The sequence below is a fragment of the Grampus griseus genome (genome assembly GCF_964374135.1).
Source record: "Grampus griseus genome assembly, chromosome: 19".
Taxonomy (NCBI): domain Eukaryota; kingdom Metazoa; phylum Chordata; class Mammalia; order Artiodactyla; family Delphinidae; genus Grampus; species Grampus griseus.
The window spans coordinates 47,443,592-47,461,958 of NC_139013.1; the positions used below are offsets into that span (position 1 = coordinate 47,443,592).

Genomic DNA, 18,367 nt, shown 5'->3' on the forward strand with positions numbered 1-18,367 from the left:
TAGTACATCGATACAGGGTAATGGTATGTGGCTTAGGACGTGTGTGCTACAGAAAACCACTTACTGTTATTGTTCTCTTCCCTTTATCTGGATTACAGATAAAAATTTTATGAGTAAACCCTCTGGGTGAGGAAAACAAACGAACATACAAACATGTGAATATATCATTTCAACTAAATCAAATATGGCCCAAGGTCACTGAACACCAAAATAAAAATAATATTGTTCAATAAGTATATGTCTCCTCACTGTATACATTTTGAGCTTGAAGCTTATCTATATATATTAGGACATCTTCTCTGTTAAACTGGAAGATATCCTGTGAAGTAAATTTATTGACATCTTTGCAGGCAATTAAGTGAGTAGTGTTTGCTTATAATAATTCCATTCATCAGTTGCATTTCAGGAATGGTAGATGTATTTTTTTTGAAAGATGAGATGATAGAAGCAACGTTCTTGCAATATTCCACAGTAGTTCGGCACTTCATAATATACTAAATCTTATTTTTTTTAAGTTAGAGGCTAGTACGGAGATTTGCAAATGCTTAATCACATATTTGACAAATTAAAATTTTGCAGGAAAGAGCCTGCTTATTCGCAGCATATTTGCTCTTGATTTTGAAAATAGTTCAATTTCACATGGAAACTGACTTCTAGGGATTATGAGGAAAGTGTACATGCAAATGAACTACTGTGAACTTTCCCCCAGAAATTAATATCAAAAAAGGACTCTTGAGTTTTTGTAAGTAGTTTTTAAAATACAATTTTAACTAAAATATAACTTTTTCCCCCTACTTTAGGAAGTTTGCAGATCAGGTACAAGCTAAATAGACATCAGGAACCCGATGTTGTTAACTTTGATTTCAAAAACATGGCTGATGGACAGCTTCACCACGTAAAGATTAACAGGGAAGAAGCAGTGGTCTTTGTGGAGGTAATAGAGAAAATGCAACAGAAGCAATGGTTAAAATTATGCTCCCCAGCAAGAAGGACCTACAGCAGAAATTGGATAATGGATAGATTAAACAAAGACATCCTTTCAGTTGCTGCTCTTGGATAGATCATAGACCATCAGATGTGTTCAGTTTTTTTTAAGCAATAAGACTCTGTCCAAAATATTATTAATATTTGATACTTAAAATTGCCAAACTTTCCTATTTGTTTTGCTTTACTCAGGAGGGAAGTACTTTCTAGTTTACAATATTATGCTATTGGTAAGACCATTGCTACTCTAATGAAACCAGTTTACTTCAGATGGGTATACATGCAACCATAATTCTAGCACAGAAATTAATGATTGCAATATCAGAATAAATTTTAAAATGATGTGAATTACAGCAGAGAAAGTTGAATTATTCACTCTACCAGCTTTTGAAGAAAAGCACTAATATTTCAACCCTCTAGGTAGAGGAAAATTTCTTAGCTGAATGACTCAAGTGAAAATACCCAGCTAAGTAAAAATATCAAGATGAGAATAGCTTGTATCTTTTTGTTGGTTTTCCCCATTTTGGCTTTCTTATACAGTGGAGAAAAATAAAGTGATATAAGGGGATAGAAGGTGGGGTGCACTGGTATCTGAGGGTGCACAGAAATAGTTTAGAAAATAATATTCACCTGTATAAATGGCTAACTCTTTAAACTTTGTTTTCCTCAATCTTTGGGGCCATATTAACTATTGCCTATTTTATCATTTTCTTTTGTCTTCCTTTGCCTCCTGTCCTCTTCTCAACAACGGCATCCGTTTGGATGTTTGCACCTCATGTAACAATTTTATAGATTGATGAGAAAGCGAGGAGACAAGTCCACCTTGCATCAGGTACAGAACTCAGTGCGGTCAGATCCCTTGTACTGGGCAGGATTCTAGGTAAGTAAAAGGAATGGCCTTTCGCCTAATCATGATGCATAAACATGGACCAGAAGAGTCATATGTCAGACACATAGACACACACACACACAGACACACACACACACACACGCCACATGCAAATTCATCATGCCAAAAGAAATCTCTTGCATAATTTCATTTCTGAAGTGAATGATAATGAGGCAGAAGCTGTACTTTCTCAGGGGTATGTGTAATCGTGAGCAGGGACATTTTGCAAGATGAGCAAGCATGCCACTTTGATAGTAATGCCACTCTGACGTGTGCCATGCGTCAGTCCAGCATAATGAAACAGGGCATTGCCCTCACACTTCAAGAATATCAAATAAAAGTAGAAATAACAGACTGTGTATCAGTCAGCTGTCAAATATATAAATCATCATCTAATGAGAAAACTAGGATTAGATCTAAAAGAAAATGGAGGAGGAAGCAATTGCTTTTCTGCTGCTTAGTGAATATGCTTTAGGTTGTGGCCTGGATCCTGTTTGCCTTGTTGAGATGCAGTGGCCAGCCACTCCTGCTAGAACCCAATGACTTATAACCCAGTGTCTATCTAAATGCCTTATAATTCTTATTTCTATCCACTAGTTACTTCTGATAATAGCACTGAAGTAGAAACATACTCTTGCCATTTTAACATCAAAATATGTGTGCTTTTTTTTATACTTGCCAGCAAGGACTAAACAGAAAGAGGGGCAGTACATTTTAAAAGGGATTTTCTTTTTAGTTATAAAAGTGGGGGTGGGAGACTTTCTGTAGTCTGGTTTTCCTTCCTAGTTTGATATTTGACCCTAACCTCGAATATTTTGTCCAAGATAATGAATGGAATCTTTTATTTTTTTGACCTTTTCAGTTACTTATACCTTGATATACCATTTCTTGCATTCCCTGTACATAATCTCCGAATCTTGAGAATGCTTGATCAGACCTGTGGGGGAATGATCAAAATATCGGCCCTTGAGAAGGTTAATAGTTAAGTTGGTAAATATTTATAGGCTTTCTAGTACTATGATAAGCACAAGTATTGTACGCTCTTATTCTCCAAGCAAGCAGGGGAAGTATCCATTGCATTGTTCTTCCAGGATGCTATAGTGGAGACAAAAAATATGTGTAAAGTACTACTTAGATACTTGGAAGCTTAATTGGAACATCCCAAGTGAGTTTCATAGTATAAGTTACATAAATTCAACTACAGTAATTAAACGATCAGATCATTATAACCAATACCGATTTCAAGAGCTCCTCAGTCTAGCAAGGTCTGAGATGAGGCATTCTACATAAAAATGTAAAATGCAAGATAGAAAACTCTAACAATTATGCATAATGTTGATAAAATCATATTTTTGAGGAAATAACATCTTCAAGTTTAATGCCAGAGTTGCTGATGAAGATATTTTGTGTGAATAGAAATAAGCCAAATATATTATAAAAGAATTGGGAAACTGATCTGCATTTTATGAGGAGGATTGTATTAATCAAACAGTAGAATAATAGCATTCATTATATAAATATTTGTCTCCCTTTTTATAATGAATATCGCAGATTAATGAGGAATTAAAGATGTTAAGGTTTTCATTCAAGAACAGAGTGTTATTAAAATGCATATCACTCATGCTGAAAATTAAGATTCAAGTTCAAAAGTAAGAATTTGTTTGGTACGTGCCTAAGGTGTGGATCTTGGCCAAGGACTAATATTACATTCAAATCATTTGTAACTCAAAGGAGACTAAAAATTTATGATCATATGGTATGGTTTATGAATTTACAACAAAATGTTATGTACTATATTATTATATTGTAATATGGTATATTAACTTATAGCAAAATTGATGCTAAAAGGGAACTAGTAGTTTTCCAGAGAGTTACTCAATCTTGAAGTTTCTTATTATGTTAGTCAGGGTCCTCCAAGAAGCCACTGGCAAGACAAAATTAACCACGTGAGGATTTTATTAAGGGGACACTTGTGAAAGAGAACGTGTGGAGAGAGCTTGCCAAGACCGGGAGAGCCATCAGATGCCATGCAGCTCTGCCTTCAGGTGAAGGAGAGAGGGAGGGAAAGTTAGACAGAAGCATCCTAGACTTCTGTGCAGTCAACAAAGGTTAAACAGTCTTTGGGGAGCCCATGAGTCTGTCATCCATCAGAGGAGTCCCATGTTTCCAAAGGATGGGTCTGCCTTAGAGTCCCTGCTATGATCAGCTGTTGGCTGGGAACAGCCCATGGGAAGCAAGGCACTGGCCCAAGTATGAGGATGGATTTCAGAGCCCAGCAGCTGGGGCCCTTGGTCAATTCCTCTCATCTAGTTGGAGGTCTGCAAGGCACATTCTCATGTGCTCACACTTATCAACTATGTTTCTCATTTTTGTAATTCTGTTTGGCTCCCTTGTTCATTTAGCACATACTTTGTGATCACCTGTTGTGTGCACAGAGAATGCCACTCAGCAAGGCAGACACTGCATCTGCCCTCACAGAATTTATGGTTAGTGGGCATACAGATAATCATTATACAAAATGTTCCTGTGTATCTAATTGAGTATAATGTACCCTATGTTGCTTGGGATAAAATAGTTCCAAATTATCCTCCAAATTAAAATAAATTAAAATACGGTGGGACTTCCCCGGCAGTCCAGTGGTTAGGACTCAGCACTTTCACTGCCGGGCCCCGGGTTCAATCCCTGGTCAGGGAACTAAGATCCCACAAGCCGGGCAGCACAGCCAAAAAATAAAAATAAAATAAAATAAATACTTGTTTCGTTTTATAATTTCTTTTAAGGGAGCAGAAAAAAAACATTGACCAGTTTTTTGGGAGGGGTTATAATTTGCCTATTTTCAACCAAAGACTTAAGGATATGACCATCCACTGCCATTTTAGATGGAAACCCAGAAATAAAGGAAATTCTTCCCCTCTTTCACTTTTCTCCAGTACTCATTTCTTAAACTTAGGAAGAATCATGGGAATAATTTTGGATTACTGTCACTATTAATCAACATTACTAGCAGGTGTTGAAAAGGAGGGTAAATTTTAGAAATAATATCAAGCTCTACTATGGTGACATGGAAACCATCTCTAACTCCCTACTACACTTAAAATATTTAAAGACTCAAGAACTTTGGCATTAGTAGTCATTAGTAGTTGGGAGCCAGGGTGAGATGATCCAGCTGTTTGCCAAGCAGCTCGATTTAGATACTCCTGTATTCAATAAAGTACATCAAATTTGCTTTTCATATTTAAAATTCACTATAAAATTAAACTCTGGGTTCTATATCTGGATACTTTTATGTGTTAGAATCATATGTTTTATGATTTATTTGAGTAGAAGCTGGATGATTATTTTCACTCATCCTGAGTAGTAGCTTTTGTATATTAGAGGTGATTGATGACCATTGAGGATCATTTCTCTCTTCTGAGGCCATAGAGCCAGGGAGTACACTCAGATTACCGCAGTGGAGGTTTAGCCCAGATATAAATAAAGTCTGTAGTCAGCTAGGAAAGGACATCTACTCAGTCTCCGATAAAGAGCTTTGAGAACAATCTCAATGTGTCAGGAACCGTTCATGTAAAACTCACTTAAGAGCCCAGACGTGAGGAAAAAACATGAGCCAGGTAACCTAAGGGCACTGCAATTTTGTAAATATATTGTGAAACATCCCTTAAGATAATGGAGGCGTTATTTTAAAAGCACGTTTTAAAAGAGGAGTATAGTTTAGAGCAAGAAAAGTAAGGAATCTACTTAAAGTCATTTTTTTGTATTCAGCAGCTTGAGTTTTGAAAATTTTATTAATTAAAATGTCATAGACCATCTTCAGTACTTAGCATGACTTCATCCTTGTGGCGGCTTTAATCGTTTCCAGACAGTCAGCTACATCATTTTGAATTGGCCATACCTAGAAACTTAAAAACAGCTTTTCTCCTCATCGTGACACCCCAGCATCGATCAGAAGTGTCATGTTCCAAAAGCACAGAGCACTCATGACGCTGAAACGTATTATCTGCTATTAACTATGGAGCAAATGATAAGGTAGACAGTGGGATTTTGTCAGAGGTGCATATAATCATGAGTACACGCTCCAGGTGGGATGGGCAAGTGTACGCCTTTGACAAGGACGTCACCTGCATCACTTTCACTTGGCCGTCAAACATCGTAAACCAGAGCTCAACTTACACTGCAAAAAATACTAAATGATAAAAGCCGAAGTCACAAATCCCAAATTATATATTTATCAGCTGCCACAATCTAGAAGCCTTCATACAATGATAAAACTCAAATAATTTCTAAACTAAAAAGGAGAAAGCAATTGTTGCTTTCTTTAATTACTGACATGCTTTAAAATGTACCTGTACCAGGAATAAGTAAAAAATAAAGCCATGATCAGGGACTTACGCTATTGTGTGCATGAATTTATTAAAGACCAGGCGTTGATGGATGAGAGAGAGAGGATGGAATTGACAGGAGGTACGGATACAGGACCTTTGGGGTGGAGAGAGGGCACAGCCACAGCGAAGAGATACTGGACCGGCCAGCCTAATGATGGTCTATAGCACTAGTCAGAAGAAAGACAGTGAAATGTGAATTCTGCTTGGGTTGTCTGTTAAGTATAAAAGAGGGTTGGAGATGGTTTCCATGTCATCAGAGTAAGATATTGTTACCTATAAATTATCCTCCTTGCTTGATAGCTGCCAGTAATGCTTGTTAATGACGATTGGAGCCAAAAAGTGTTCCTACATTCCATTCTCATTTGTAGAAGTGAGTACTGGATGACAGAGAGGGAGCAATTCCTCTCTTTCTATTCTTCCTTCTGAAGAGGCAGGCAGTCTGATGTCGTTTCTTTGTTAAGCATGTTCAAAATGTGTTAAGTACTGAGGCCAAAGTGAATGATTCCTCAGTCGGCTCCTTTAAGAGACCTATTTACTCAAAGATTATATAAAGAGACATCTCTCTACGATGTAATTATGTAATTAATCAAAGGAAATATGCAGGTATAAAGTTGTTTTGCTAATTCATTAAGCTTTTATTGGGTCACAATTCTACCACATGAAAAAAAAACCTCAATTAAGATCATTGCATACTCTTGAAATTGCATAAAACCTCTCATAGCAAATGTGCCCACATTTTGAATAATGATATAATTTAACCTATTACAAAATAACTGAAAATTACTATTCAGAGGCTGAGTGAAGTTCGACTGTTTATTACTTTTTTATGTCAGGTATGTAATGGTGCAAGACCACTGACAGCAAAAATCGGTGGGTACATCATGGTGGGAAGAGCCAGGTTGCATCAAATAAACTGGGTTCATATTCCTCCATAATTAATAGGCTGCATTACATTTGCTTTGTTTATTCAAAACTCATTAAATTAAGTTCTGAGTTGTGTTTACAGATTGTTTTTTATGTTAGAAGAGTTTTCTAAAAGCCTGAAGATGTTTTCACTCATTGTGAGCAGTAGCGTTGGTATACTTAAAGGCAGTGACCACATAGGGATCATTTATCTCTTCTGAGGCTGCAGAGCCAGGAAGTAACTCAGGTTTTTGCAGTGGAGATCTAGGCCAGATGTAAATAAAGTATGTGGTCAGAAGGAAGAGGATGTCTACGGCATCTCACAGAAGAGCTTCAGGAACGGACTTCAATCTCAGGGACATTTTATATAAAACCTGCTTCAAAGCCAAAGGGTACACAAGAAAGTTTAATTCAGTTACTTAAGGACACTGTGATTTTGTAAATGTCCAGTCAGATGACACTTCAGGTGACACAGGTCATGCTGAAAGCAAAAGAGAAGCTCAGGTTACCCCGAGATGCCTCACTATAAATAGTTTGTACATTAATCAGGTTCTCAAGGTTGTATCTCAGAGCAGTAGGCTTGGTTGGCAAATAAATACCGTTTATAAAAAAAACTGCTCCTTTATCCACACAGTATTTGCTGTCTGCTTTGCCATTTGACTTTTCCACCAACTGTTGTTGTTGTTGAATCCTTGTTGTAATTGCCTGTGATGGTAAAAATGTCCTGCTGGTCATTAGCACGGCTCCTTTGATTCATTGCACCATTTTCTGGCAAGCTTTATTTATCTTTATGGATTAAAGGCATTGAGATCCTTTTTTAAGGTGGCCCCTTTTCCATAGGTGTGGCCAAACTACTTAGGTTTCTTTTGAGTTATTTGTTTTGTTTTGTTTTTCTTTGTTGTTGTTGTTTTGACAGCCACAAGAAGTTTCACGGAGCACTTCTTGTTTTAATTGTTCTTCATTTACTTCATATCCTTTCCAGAAACAGTCCTCTCTCTGCGTAATAAACAGAAAGGCGCTTCATACGAATTTTACTTTCTTGTTACTCTATTTTCTTGTAGAACTTTTGGTAGATTTCTTTGCAAAAGCAGAAGCCATTCCCTTGGTTGGAAGATACAGTTGAGGCTAACTTTTTAACAGGCAAGACCACCTGCAAAATCTGAGTCAGTTAAGAATTTTTCTAACCGGAAACATCCCAAACATAATTGTCTTATCAGGATTTCAATGAAGTAAGAGGCATTTATCTACAATTCCCCCACCCGTGCTGTTCTAACCCTTACATGTTGTTGGCATTTCAGGAGTCAGATAATAGGAAAGATAAATGTTTTTGTCCACTGGCTCTATGAACACAGTTGTCAGTGCAGCTCTCTGATACTATGTACTGCTTATAAGCAACTTAATATAGCTGTTAACTTCATCTGGACTCAACTCTGGGAAGATGGATGCAAAGTCCCATAGTTCCCTTTCTCTCCAGATTCTAGCTCCGACCCATTGACTTTCCTGAAACAAGGGAGTTGACGGTCTAGCGCAGCCAGGTGGGGTGCCTGGGGGCTGCCAGTGAGACAGTGTTGTGAGACTCCCTGCTTCTGGTTGGAAGAGAGTCTGGGGACCAGCCTAGAAGAGTCTTAAGGGAGACCCTGAATTGTGTGGCTCCTGGAAAATGCTTGGCTTGCAGAGACCCCTGGACCCCGTGGGGAAAGGGCAGCATTGAAAACTCAGTGCTTCTGTGTTCCCTCTTTGCCGAGGAGAGAATGACCTGAAATGTGAGGATGTCCTGAATCCTGAAATTTGGACCATGTCCTCTCTATCCCGAGGTTGGGTGGGCATTTGGATGGCAGCTTCACTGACAAGGACAGCTGCTACGCTGTCTGCCTTCTCTGGGCGTCAGCCACCTAAGGAAGGCAGTGACAGAGAATCAACGAGCAGACGAGAAAAGCAACCCTATATACAACCCTTGATTCAACAGCAGTCAAGTGGGAGAGAAACCAAAACAACCAGAATGAAGCTATTCAAGGAGACAGACCCCATCCCGAATGAAACTAAGTAAGAGCGCTGTAAGGAAATTCTAGCCAAGCAGCAAAAAGACCTAGAGGAACTACAAGTATGATTTTTCCAGACTAAAAAAGGATGATCTTTGTGGATACTTGAAATCATCCCTGGAAGAGCAAGTGAGTGAAGCACGTGACCCACAAAAACAAGTCCTAAAAGAAATCAGAAGGGAGATTAAAAGCAGTTAAAGGATATGCAGAGGAGACCAAACGTGAATGCTCGGCAGTCCAGAAGGATAAAAAGGATGAAAGTGAAACAATAGCTGCTCGCACAGCATATGCAATTTTCCAAGCTAAAGAAAAACCTGTGTCTGCAGATTAAAATGGGCCACTGGGGTCTATGCGTAATAGATGAGAGGAGATAAACAGCAGGGACAATCTGATAAAAATTCCTACATCACAGGGAATCTTACAAAGTTTAAGAACGAAGTGATAGAGCCAGAAGATGCTGGAGTGAGATATCTACAGACGATTAAGAGAATAGGGCTGTGCAGAGTCATCCTTAAAATAGACACACAAAGAATCACCTAATCCATCAAGATAAATTTCTGTTCCAGATACACTCCGTCACATTTTCTAATTTATTTCTTCATAGCATTATCAGTCTTCAGAATTTTCATCCATTCCTGTTTCATGTTTAGCGTCTGTCTCCCCTACTAGAATGTAAGGTGCTCAAACAGCAGGGAATGCGTTGCCTGTATATTTAGCTCTTACAACAAATATTAGTTGACAGACTAGTTTAAGTTTTAGATTTTAAGGCTTTTTTCTACAATATTTTATAATAGGTAAATATTTTCAGTTTAAAGGTGTAGGGTTTTTAAAAGTTGCCTCATATCAGATTTTTACCAGAGAAGTGAATTTTATCTATTTACTTTTTTTGTTGTTGTTCAGAATGTAAGATTTTTTTTAAGGTCTATAGAAATTTTATTCAGGATTTAAACCTTGTAGAAGAAATATGAAAAGCACTGTTCTGATTATATTGCTATTAAAGTATATTCCTTTTTATTCCTTGTTAAAGTAAAAAAATCAAAAAACTCCAAAGCAAGAATGCTGTCTTTTTCTAAAAATATGTATATTTGAATGTATCTGCATCCATTCAAATGAGTGACTGCTGTGTGGGGGGACTAAGTTAGTTCTTTGGTTTATACACATCGATGAAGCGCCTCCTATGTAACCATGTGGTGCTGGGTGTTGAGGGTTCCCTGTGTGCTCACGGAGCAGCAGAGTGATAGCCTCTCAGGGCTCTTTGTGCTACGAGGCAGGACAGCCTACTGGTAAGGACATAGGCTCCAGAGCTAGGATACCTGGGTCTGAATACCGTATCCCCCAGCACAACAGGAAAGTGATGTAATCTGTCTAATTTTCAGATTTTTTAGAGTGTGATATTCATGATGCTAAACATCTAATCAGTATTTTTATTAAAAAGGTATAAAACATGCATGAAAATGGGACAGAAGGAAGTGTTCTTCAAAAACCTTGATATAACAAGACAGGCTTAATCAGAACAGAGTTGCCCAGAGTCATTTCAAGAATAGATACCAAGCCAAAAAAAAAAAAAAAATACACTGCAGAAGATATAAGTGGAGTGAAGGAAAGAATGTGTCAATTATAAACAAAAGAAGCTTATGATTTTGGAGTCCAACAGGCCTGGAGTCCAGTGCACAATGCCAACAGCTGAGTTAACCTCAGGCAAATCACTGAAATTCTGAACCTAAAGGGTCTTGTCTGTGTGACTAGACTGGGATACTCATGGCTTCTGTAAGGTTTAAACACAAGCATGCAAATCCCTTAGAATACTGCCTACCGTATAATAAGCATTCAGTAAATTCAATATTTATTATATTAGTTTTTGAAAAGACCGAAATGCAAGTGTTGGTGTCCCGGTAGGTGCAGCACAGGGGAAGGTAGTCTTGCCGCTTTATGGTCATGTAGGATGGGTGGATGCATCGTAGTCTGATAACATTTGAACGTTAAAAGTCTACAATTAATTCCCCTTGTTTAGATTTCATGCTTGCCAAGCGTGAAATATCTTCTTCACTGTAAAATTATAAATTAATATCTTGACACTCAACCAATCTCTGTCCCACAATAATTCCATATTAACTAAATGCTCATTAAAATGGAGGGGGGTTATCTATGTATAGGGGGCACACACATACCTCAGTCTGAGTGATAGGTGGACGGTGAAACAGGGAGAAAAGTCAGTGAGGTATGAAAGTTTTCACTGCTGTACGTGAAGAATTAAGAGTCTCTGAAAGCTTTTGAGATACAACCTCTAACATGATAACATCTTGCAGGAACGCTGATCAGTTCATTATCTGACCCATTCTTGTAGAGACTTTAATTATTTCCAGAGAGCTCTCAGTATATTTAATTAGCCATACTTAAAAACTTGTCTTTATTAGCCTGGGATGTCTCACCAGTAGTTGTGGAAAGATTTAATGGATCTCTTGTAATAAAGACAAAAGCAAAAGGAATTTAACAGCTGAGTATGTATTGCTGTTGCGTTGTCAAGACTTGGAATAGTCCATTGTGGCAATGCCCGTTTGCACCTTCACTGTCATCAATCCTGTGGTGTTTCTTTGGCTTCCCAGAACACAGTGACGTGGACCAGGAGACGGCGCTGGCAGGTGCACAGGGCTTCCTGGGCTGTCTCTCTGCTGTGCAGGTCAGCCACGTGGTGCCGCTGAAGGCCGCTCTGCACCGCAGCCGCCCAGCCCCCATCACCATCTCAGGACACGTGACGGAGTCCAGCTGTGTGGCCCAGGCTGGCACCGATGCCACATCAAGGGAGAGGACACACTCCTTTGCAGGTGGCCTATGGCGCTTCTTTTACCCAGTCCCAAACACAGCTTGTCCACTGGATATTAAAATCTTTTAATGCTGGGACTCTGTGTTCTCAAGATGGTTTCTTGAAATTGGTTTTGTTTAATTTTCAGTCCTTGCCCATTTCTCTCCTAGATTCTCAATTCGTTATTCCTGTGGACCATTGCATGTGGGCATTGCTTAAGGTTAAAACTGCAGACATCCCACACTGACCTCTCTAATTCTGTTCTGGTTTTAAAAGTTTATGAATTTTTAAACATTTCTTCTTTTTACTCACCGATATCCCCCTCTTCCCCCTTTTCTGTCCTTTAACTGCAGATCATTCTGGAACAAGAGATGACAGAGAACCCGTCACTAACACAATCAAGAGTGACTCTGCAGTAATTGGAGGTAGTAGAAAGCATGAGCGAGCTCTTCCTATCATTGCTAATGATGAGGTAGTTAGCACTAGAGAAGCTGTCTGTGGAGAATCTACACATGGCCCAAGAGTTAGGCAGTGAATCCTGAGGTCAGTGGGGTGCTTTATTATTTGTACTGGATTGTCTTATAGAGTCATCCTGAATTCCCAGCTTCCTTGGAGAGTTTCAGTGTAAATAATTGATAATTCACTGAAACATCACACTCAAAGAATGGTTGTTACACTGTGATACTAATGAATATCATTTAGCTTGATAATGGCCATCTCCATTCCCTAGGGTGTTCTGACTGGATTTGAGGAAGTGTCATTTTTTGCCTTCTTGGACACATCACTGCTTCTGCAAGGGTTTATGTAAGAAGTAGGAAAAACCTGAGATTAACATTAGAAGCATATATTTAATGTTGCCTTAATGCTTAATCAAGGTGTATATTTCCATGGTTTAGATGCTCCTCTCAGTGAATATTACATTTTTATTTGCATTTTATCAAATACAAAACTAATGGAAGAAGGGTGGTTCATACTTACTTTATTATTATTTTTTAATATATTTATTATATTTATTTATTTTTGGCTGTGTTGGGTCTTCGTTGCTGCGCGCGGGCTTTCTCTAGTTGCGGCGAGCGGGGGCTACTCTTTGTTGCGGTGCATGGACTTCTCATTGCGGTGGCTTCTCTTGTTGCAGAGCACGGGCTCTAGGCACACAAGCTTCAGTAGTTGTGGCACGAGGTCTCAGTAGATGTGGCTCACGGGCTCTAGAGCACAGGCTCAGCAGTTGTGGCGCACGGGCTTAGTTGCTCCACGGCATGTGGGATCTTCCCGGACCAGGGATCAAACCCATGTCCCCTGCATTAGCAGGAGGATTTTTAACCACTGCACCACCAGGGAAGTCCCAATACTTATTTTAAATTGCAAAATTAACACAAAAAGTTTTAAATTTATCTTCCTGGCAGTAAAACAGCATATTCTCTGAGACATAATTTACTCAAAACCAACCCCCTACATAAACCTTTTCCTTCCTGATTAATGGTCTTAAGAATGTTATTAATCAGATTATTGAAATGTTAAGTGGCTCACCTTTCCTCCATACTCTGCATATGATATGGACATAAAAAGTAAACAGTTATTTTATTATCAATATATTGCCAGGTAACGTGATTAGTCGTATACTTGAGCAACTTCCGTGGGCTTTATACCTGATTCATTTGGTTCTATTTTTTACACCCTTACTCATGTAGACACTGACTTCCTTTAAGAACTTAGAATTTTATTTAGACAGAGAATAGTACTGGTCAACTCTTTGTGAGAATATTAACATCCCCATTGCTTTTTCAGTTGCTTTACTTTTTATCAAATTAATGAGGTATAAATTAAAGATGCATAAAATAGGTTCCTCATTTAGTCATATAACAAGCGAAAAACAAAAACTAAAACCCTGTTAGAAGAGTAGTTAATAACTGCATGTCTACAATAAATATATCAATATAGTATTAATACAATCTATGGTAAAAACTCATTTGAAGTTATAGCATTTAAAATGTGCTCAACATTGCAACTTGTTGGGATTCCTAGTCAAACAAATTGTCTCAGTCTCATAACGGTGCTTTTTCTGTGCATTTAACTAGTATAGATATATAGTCAGGATATAGGGAGATAAATATACAGATTTAGATATAAATAGTTATTGTATAGTCAAGCTAATGTTAGAGCAAGTATTTAGTCTTTAGAATATTGTTTGTAAGTCATTGTATGTTGGGATGGAACACACAATGGAAACAACTAATAGGTGACCTGTGAAATTCTCACTTGACTCGAGTGCACAGAGCAGAGCAAGAATTATGGAAGATTTGCTGCTCGGGGTCTCGCCAGGGTCCACAGATCCAGGAGTGTCTGCTTTTGATCATTGCAGACTGAGCTTCGGGAGCAGAGCAGCTGGTCGTGGCCATCTAAGCCCGGAAGGCCTCTCCTGGGGTCACACGCAGTTTCTCAGCTAAATCACAGAATACTGTTCTGTAGCATGTTGCTCCGTCTGCTAGCGTTGTGGTAGAGTTCTTCACTTGTTGTTGCGTTACTCATAAATTGCACCCACTGTGTAACAATAATTAATCCATTTAAGTAGTTTCCAACTGGCTAATTCCCCCGTGTTTTACATTTTAGGTAATCTTTTTCTTCAGTTACAAACAGTAAATAAATAAACAGTGTGAGATGGGAAAATTGATTTAATAAGATATTTAGGGTTTCTGGTCAGAATACACAGATATGAATGCTCAGATTTAGACAGAAAGCTACATAATTTCCTCATAAAAACACATTCACCAGTTGGCAGTGTCACAGAGTGCTGTAGAGAGATGGCCACATGTCACTTAGAGTATCCTTTTTCTTTCTTTTTTTTTTTTTTTTTTTGTATAACAGGTTAGATCAAGGTTTTCCGTGGACATGAGAAACCCTGACATAACACTGTCTCCAGTTAAAAGGGAAAGCACGTGCGTGGAGCAAACCATTCCCAGAGCGCAGCCGTGATTTGGGCGGCCTGGGCGCCCTGCCTGGGCCTGCAGCAGCCTGCCCTCTGTGTCTGCTTCATCAGCTTTCCACAGTGGAGTTGTTCAGAATCTCTTTCTTTAACTAGAGGCCTATAACCGGACAATAGAAGTATTTAGAGCAACTCAACTGATTACCTTTCTAAGATGAAAGGCAAAATGTATAACATCAAATGGATCCTCTGATTTAAATTATTCTTTATTAATATGACCAACTATGAAAAATCGTATCCATTAGTAAATTCTTCAGATTTCAAGTATGGTACAGAATTTAGTTACCAGGCTTATGTGGGATCTGTCAACAAGGAATTTCTGTCCCTTTCAGGTGAGGCTGACCTCGCCAAAAATCGGCTTAGCCCCTGGCAATATTATGATTGGCTGTAGTGAATCTGCCCATCAGATCATGTGCTGTGAAATCCACTGTGACTGATGAGGACTTTCAAAGTTTTGGCTTCAGTTGGATTTGTTAGAGTTGTTTATACCTAATTTAAACTAGGAGGAAGAGTCCTTGTTTTATGATATGAGACTCCATCCACATCACATGTTTTCATTGTACCTATTTTCGTCTGAAAACACTATATTAGTACCTCCACTGATTTCATCAGAAGAGTCTAAGTACAAGGGAACTCTCAAACTCATGGTGACAGACAACAGTTTTCCAAATTCTATTTTTCATTTGAAAACTTGGCTTTATCATTGGCATCCTACATTGTCAGTTGTTTTTCTTTTCTTTCTTTTCTTTTTAATAAATTTTAAAATTTTTATTTATTTATTTTTGCTGCATCGGGTCTTCGTTGCTGTGCATGGGCTCGCGAGCGGGGGCCAGTCCCCACTGCAGTGCGGGGACCCCCTTATTGTGGTGCCCCCCCCATGAAGCATGGGCTCCAGGCACGTGGGCCTCAACAGCTGTGGCACACAGGCTCAGTAGTTGTGGCGCATGGGCTTAGTTGTTCTGCGGCAGGTGGGATCTTCCCGGACCAGGGCTTGAGCCCGTGTCCCCTGCATTGGCGGGCAGATTCTTAGCCACTGCGCCCCCAGGGAAGCCCTGTTTTTCTTGAAGTGACAGATTTACTTCATTTTAAAGAAAATGTCTGCCAGATATCCCAGTTAAAACAACCATAGTTTATCTGTCAGTCATCCTTTCAAGTAAAAACAGTGTTCTTTAAAGGAAAAAGCAGCTAGTTCAGTTCACAACTCAACTCAGATGTTCACGCTGGCATTCTTCCTGGAGACAACCATCATACTTCACGCTACAGTAGAAGTACTTTACAAATACTTCCCATGTCATCACACAAAATGTTAGAAGGACTTATGGCCAAAGGTCATGATTTGGTAAAATGTGTAATTTTTAGTGCTTCATCAAGGATATTCTTAAATGAATCTGGTAGTGCAATGCCTGCTTTCTACTTTATGAATTCAGTGACCACTTTTAAGGTTTGGTGGCCTTGCCTTAATTCATGCCAAGGTACCAAGAAGTTGACCTAACCTTGTTTCGTCCTATCAGTGGATATTACAACACAGTGAAAAAGGCATCTTAGAGTTATTATGAATAGTTTTGACCCTGTGGACCCCTCACAGTGTCCCGGGAACCACCAGGGATTCATAGATCACACTTTGAAGAAGACTGACTTAACGTAATGCCAGGATTGGTAACCATTTGGCATCGCTAACAGTTGTGGTATTTTTTATTTACCACCAATTTTTTATTTACCACCAATTTTTTATTTACTATCAGGTGTTTCAAAAAATCAATATTCCTCATATAGATATAATTACTTTATGTATTCGTATCGATATATTTCATTAGTCAAGATTATTCATATACATAACTTGTTCCTGCTATTTATTTAACAATATAACAAATTATTGATAATCAAGTTCATTAAAGTGTTTACATTTAAGGAGATAAATTAGGAGATTGGGATCAACCTATACACACTACTGTATATAAAATAGAGAAACATGGGCTTCCCTGGTGGCGCAGTGGTTGAGAGTCCGCCTGCCGATGCAGGGGATACGGGTTCGTGCCCCGGTCCGGGAAGATCCCACATGCCGCGGAGCGGCTGGGCCCGTGAGCCATGGCCGCTGAGCCTGCGCGTCCGGAGCCATTGTTCCGCAACGGGAGAGGCCACAACAGTGAGAGGCCCGCGTACCGGAAAAAAAAAAAAAAAAAAAAAATAGAGAAACAACAAGGACATACTGTTTACCCAGGGACCTAGACTCAATATTTTGGAATAACCTATAAGGGAAAAGAATCTGAAAAAAATAGATATATATGTATATGTATATATGTATAACTGAATCATTGTGCTGTGCACCTTAAGCTAACACAACATTGTAAATCAACTGTACTTCAATTAAAAAATGTTTACAGAGACTTCCCTGGAGGTCCAGTGGTTAAGACTCCATGCTTCCCCTGCAGGGGGCGTGGGTTATCCCTGGTCCGGGAACTAAGATCCCACATGCCGCATGGTGAAGCCAAAAATAATAACGATAATAAAATAAAATAAATAATAAAAAATGTTTACATATTTAAGTATTAAAAACACATTTGATTATTTTATGATGTTACTATTACTCTATAATTTCAAAATAATTAAAACTTGTCTGGGTATTAATGTGAAGTGACCCCATGGTCTTAGAGTCATGTAGGTAATACCTTGTGTTATTAACATATTGTACATATAAATGCACTGAATGAATCCAATATAATATGCGTTCAGAGTAAATGAAGGGGAACCTACAAGACTGATAGAACTCAGAAGTAAACAACATATTTTATACCACTTGATCCAGAAATACCTAAGGTTTTGATATTGATTTGAAATTTCCAATTTATATATATTAGATGCATGATTTCAGTAGAAAATAATTTTATGATGACTTCTTGAACAGTGAAGTCTACAGTTTCTGCATGGACAACAATTCTGATTTTGTATTTCTTTTCTCTTCTCTCACCAGGTTTGATAGCTGTTGTGATCTTTATCTTGCTGTGCATCACTGCCATAGCTGTCCGCATTTATCAGCAGAAAAGGTTATACAGAAGAAATGAGGCAAAAAGGTCAGAGAATGTAGACAGTGCTGAGGCTGTTTTGAAAAGTGAGCTTAATACACAAAATGCAGTCCGTGAAAATCAGAAAGAGTACTTCTTCTGATTGGCAGCAGTGATTTACCTTATAATTACAGCAGTCTGATTTAATAGCCAGGGGCTCTCAAGGGACAAAAAACAGTTCTTACATTGAATGTACAGGCAATGGATTTGCAGCACTGCCATGTTGCCATGTCCAGACTCGAGACAGCTCCAGGAGGCCTCATCCAATGACATACTTCCCACAGTGGTCATTCTATATAACAAGGAGTTTTAGATATTGATATTAATTTCC

The 18,367-nt window shown here is 38.6% G+C and overlaps 1 protein-coding gene across 6 annotated transcripts in view; it reads left to right on the forward strand.

The window, feature by feature from the left end:
* The window catches only part of CNTNAP4 (contactin associated protein family member 4), a gene marked incomplete at both ends in the record, with an annotated part of 261,492 nt that extends 243,353 nt beyond the window's left edge, over positions 1-18,139 (forward strand). For 5 of the 6 annotated variants that reach the window (XM_082677167.1, XM_082677172.1, XM_082677171.1 and 2 more), the window contains 5 exons: positions 801-934; positions 1,777-1,864; positions 11,801-12,019; positions 12,351-12,422; positions 17,946-18,139. In XM_082677167.1, coding sequence (XP_082533293.1) covers positions 801-934; positions 1,777-1,864; positions 11,801-12,019; positions 12,351-12,422; positions 17,946-18,139 — 707 coding nt within the window. The remainder of the gene's footprint in view (positions 1-800; positions 935-1,776; positions 1,865-11,800; positions 12,020-12,350; positions 12,423-17,945) is intronic. The other variant, XM_082677170.1, reaches the window with a different exon arrangement.
* Between the last annotated feature and the right edge of the window lie 228 nt (positions 18,140-18,367).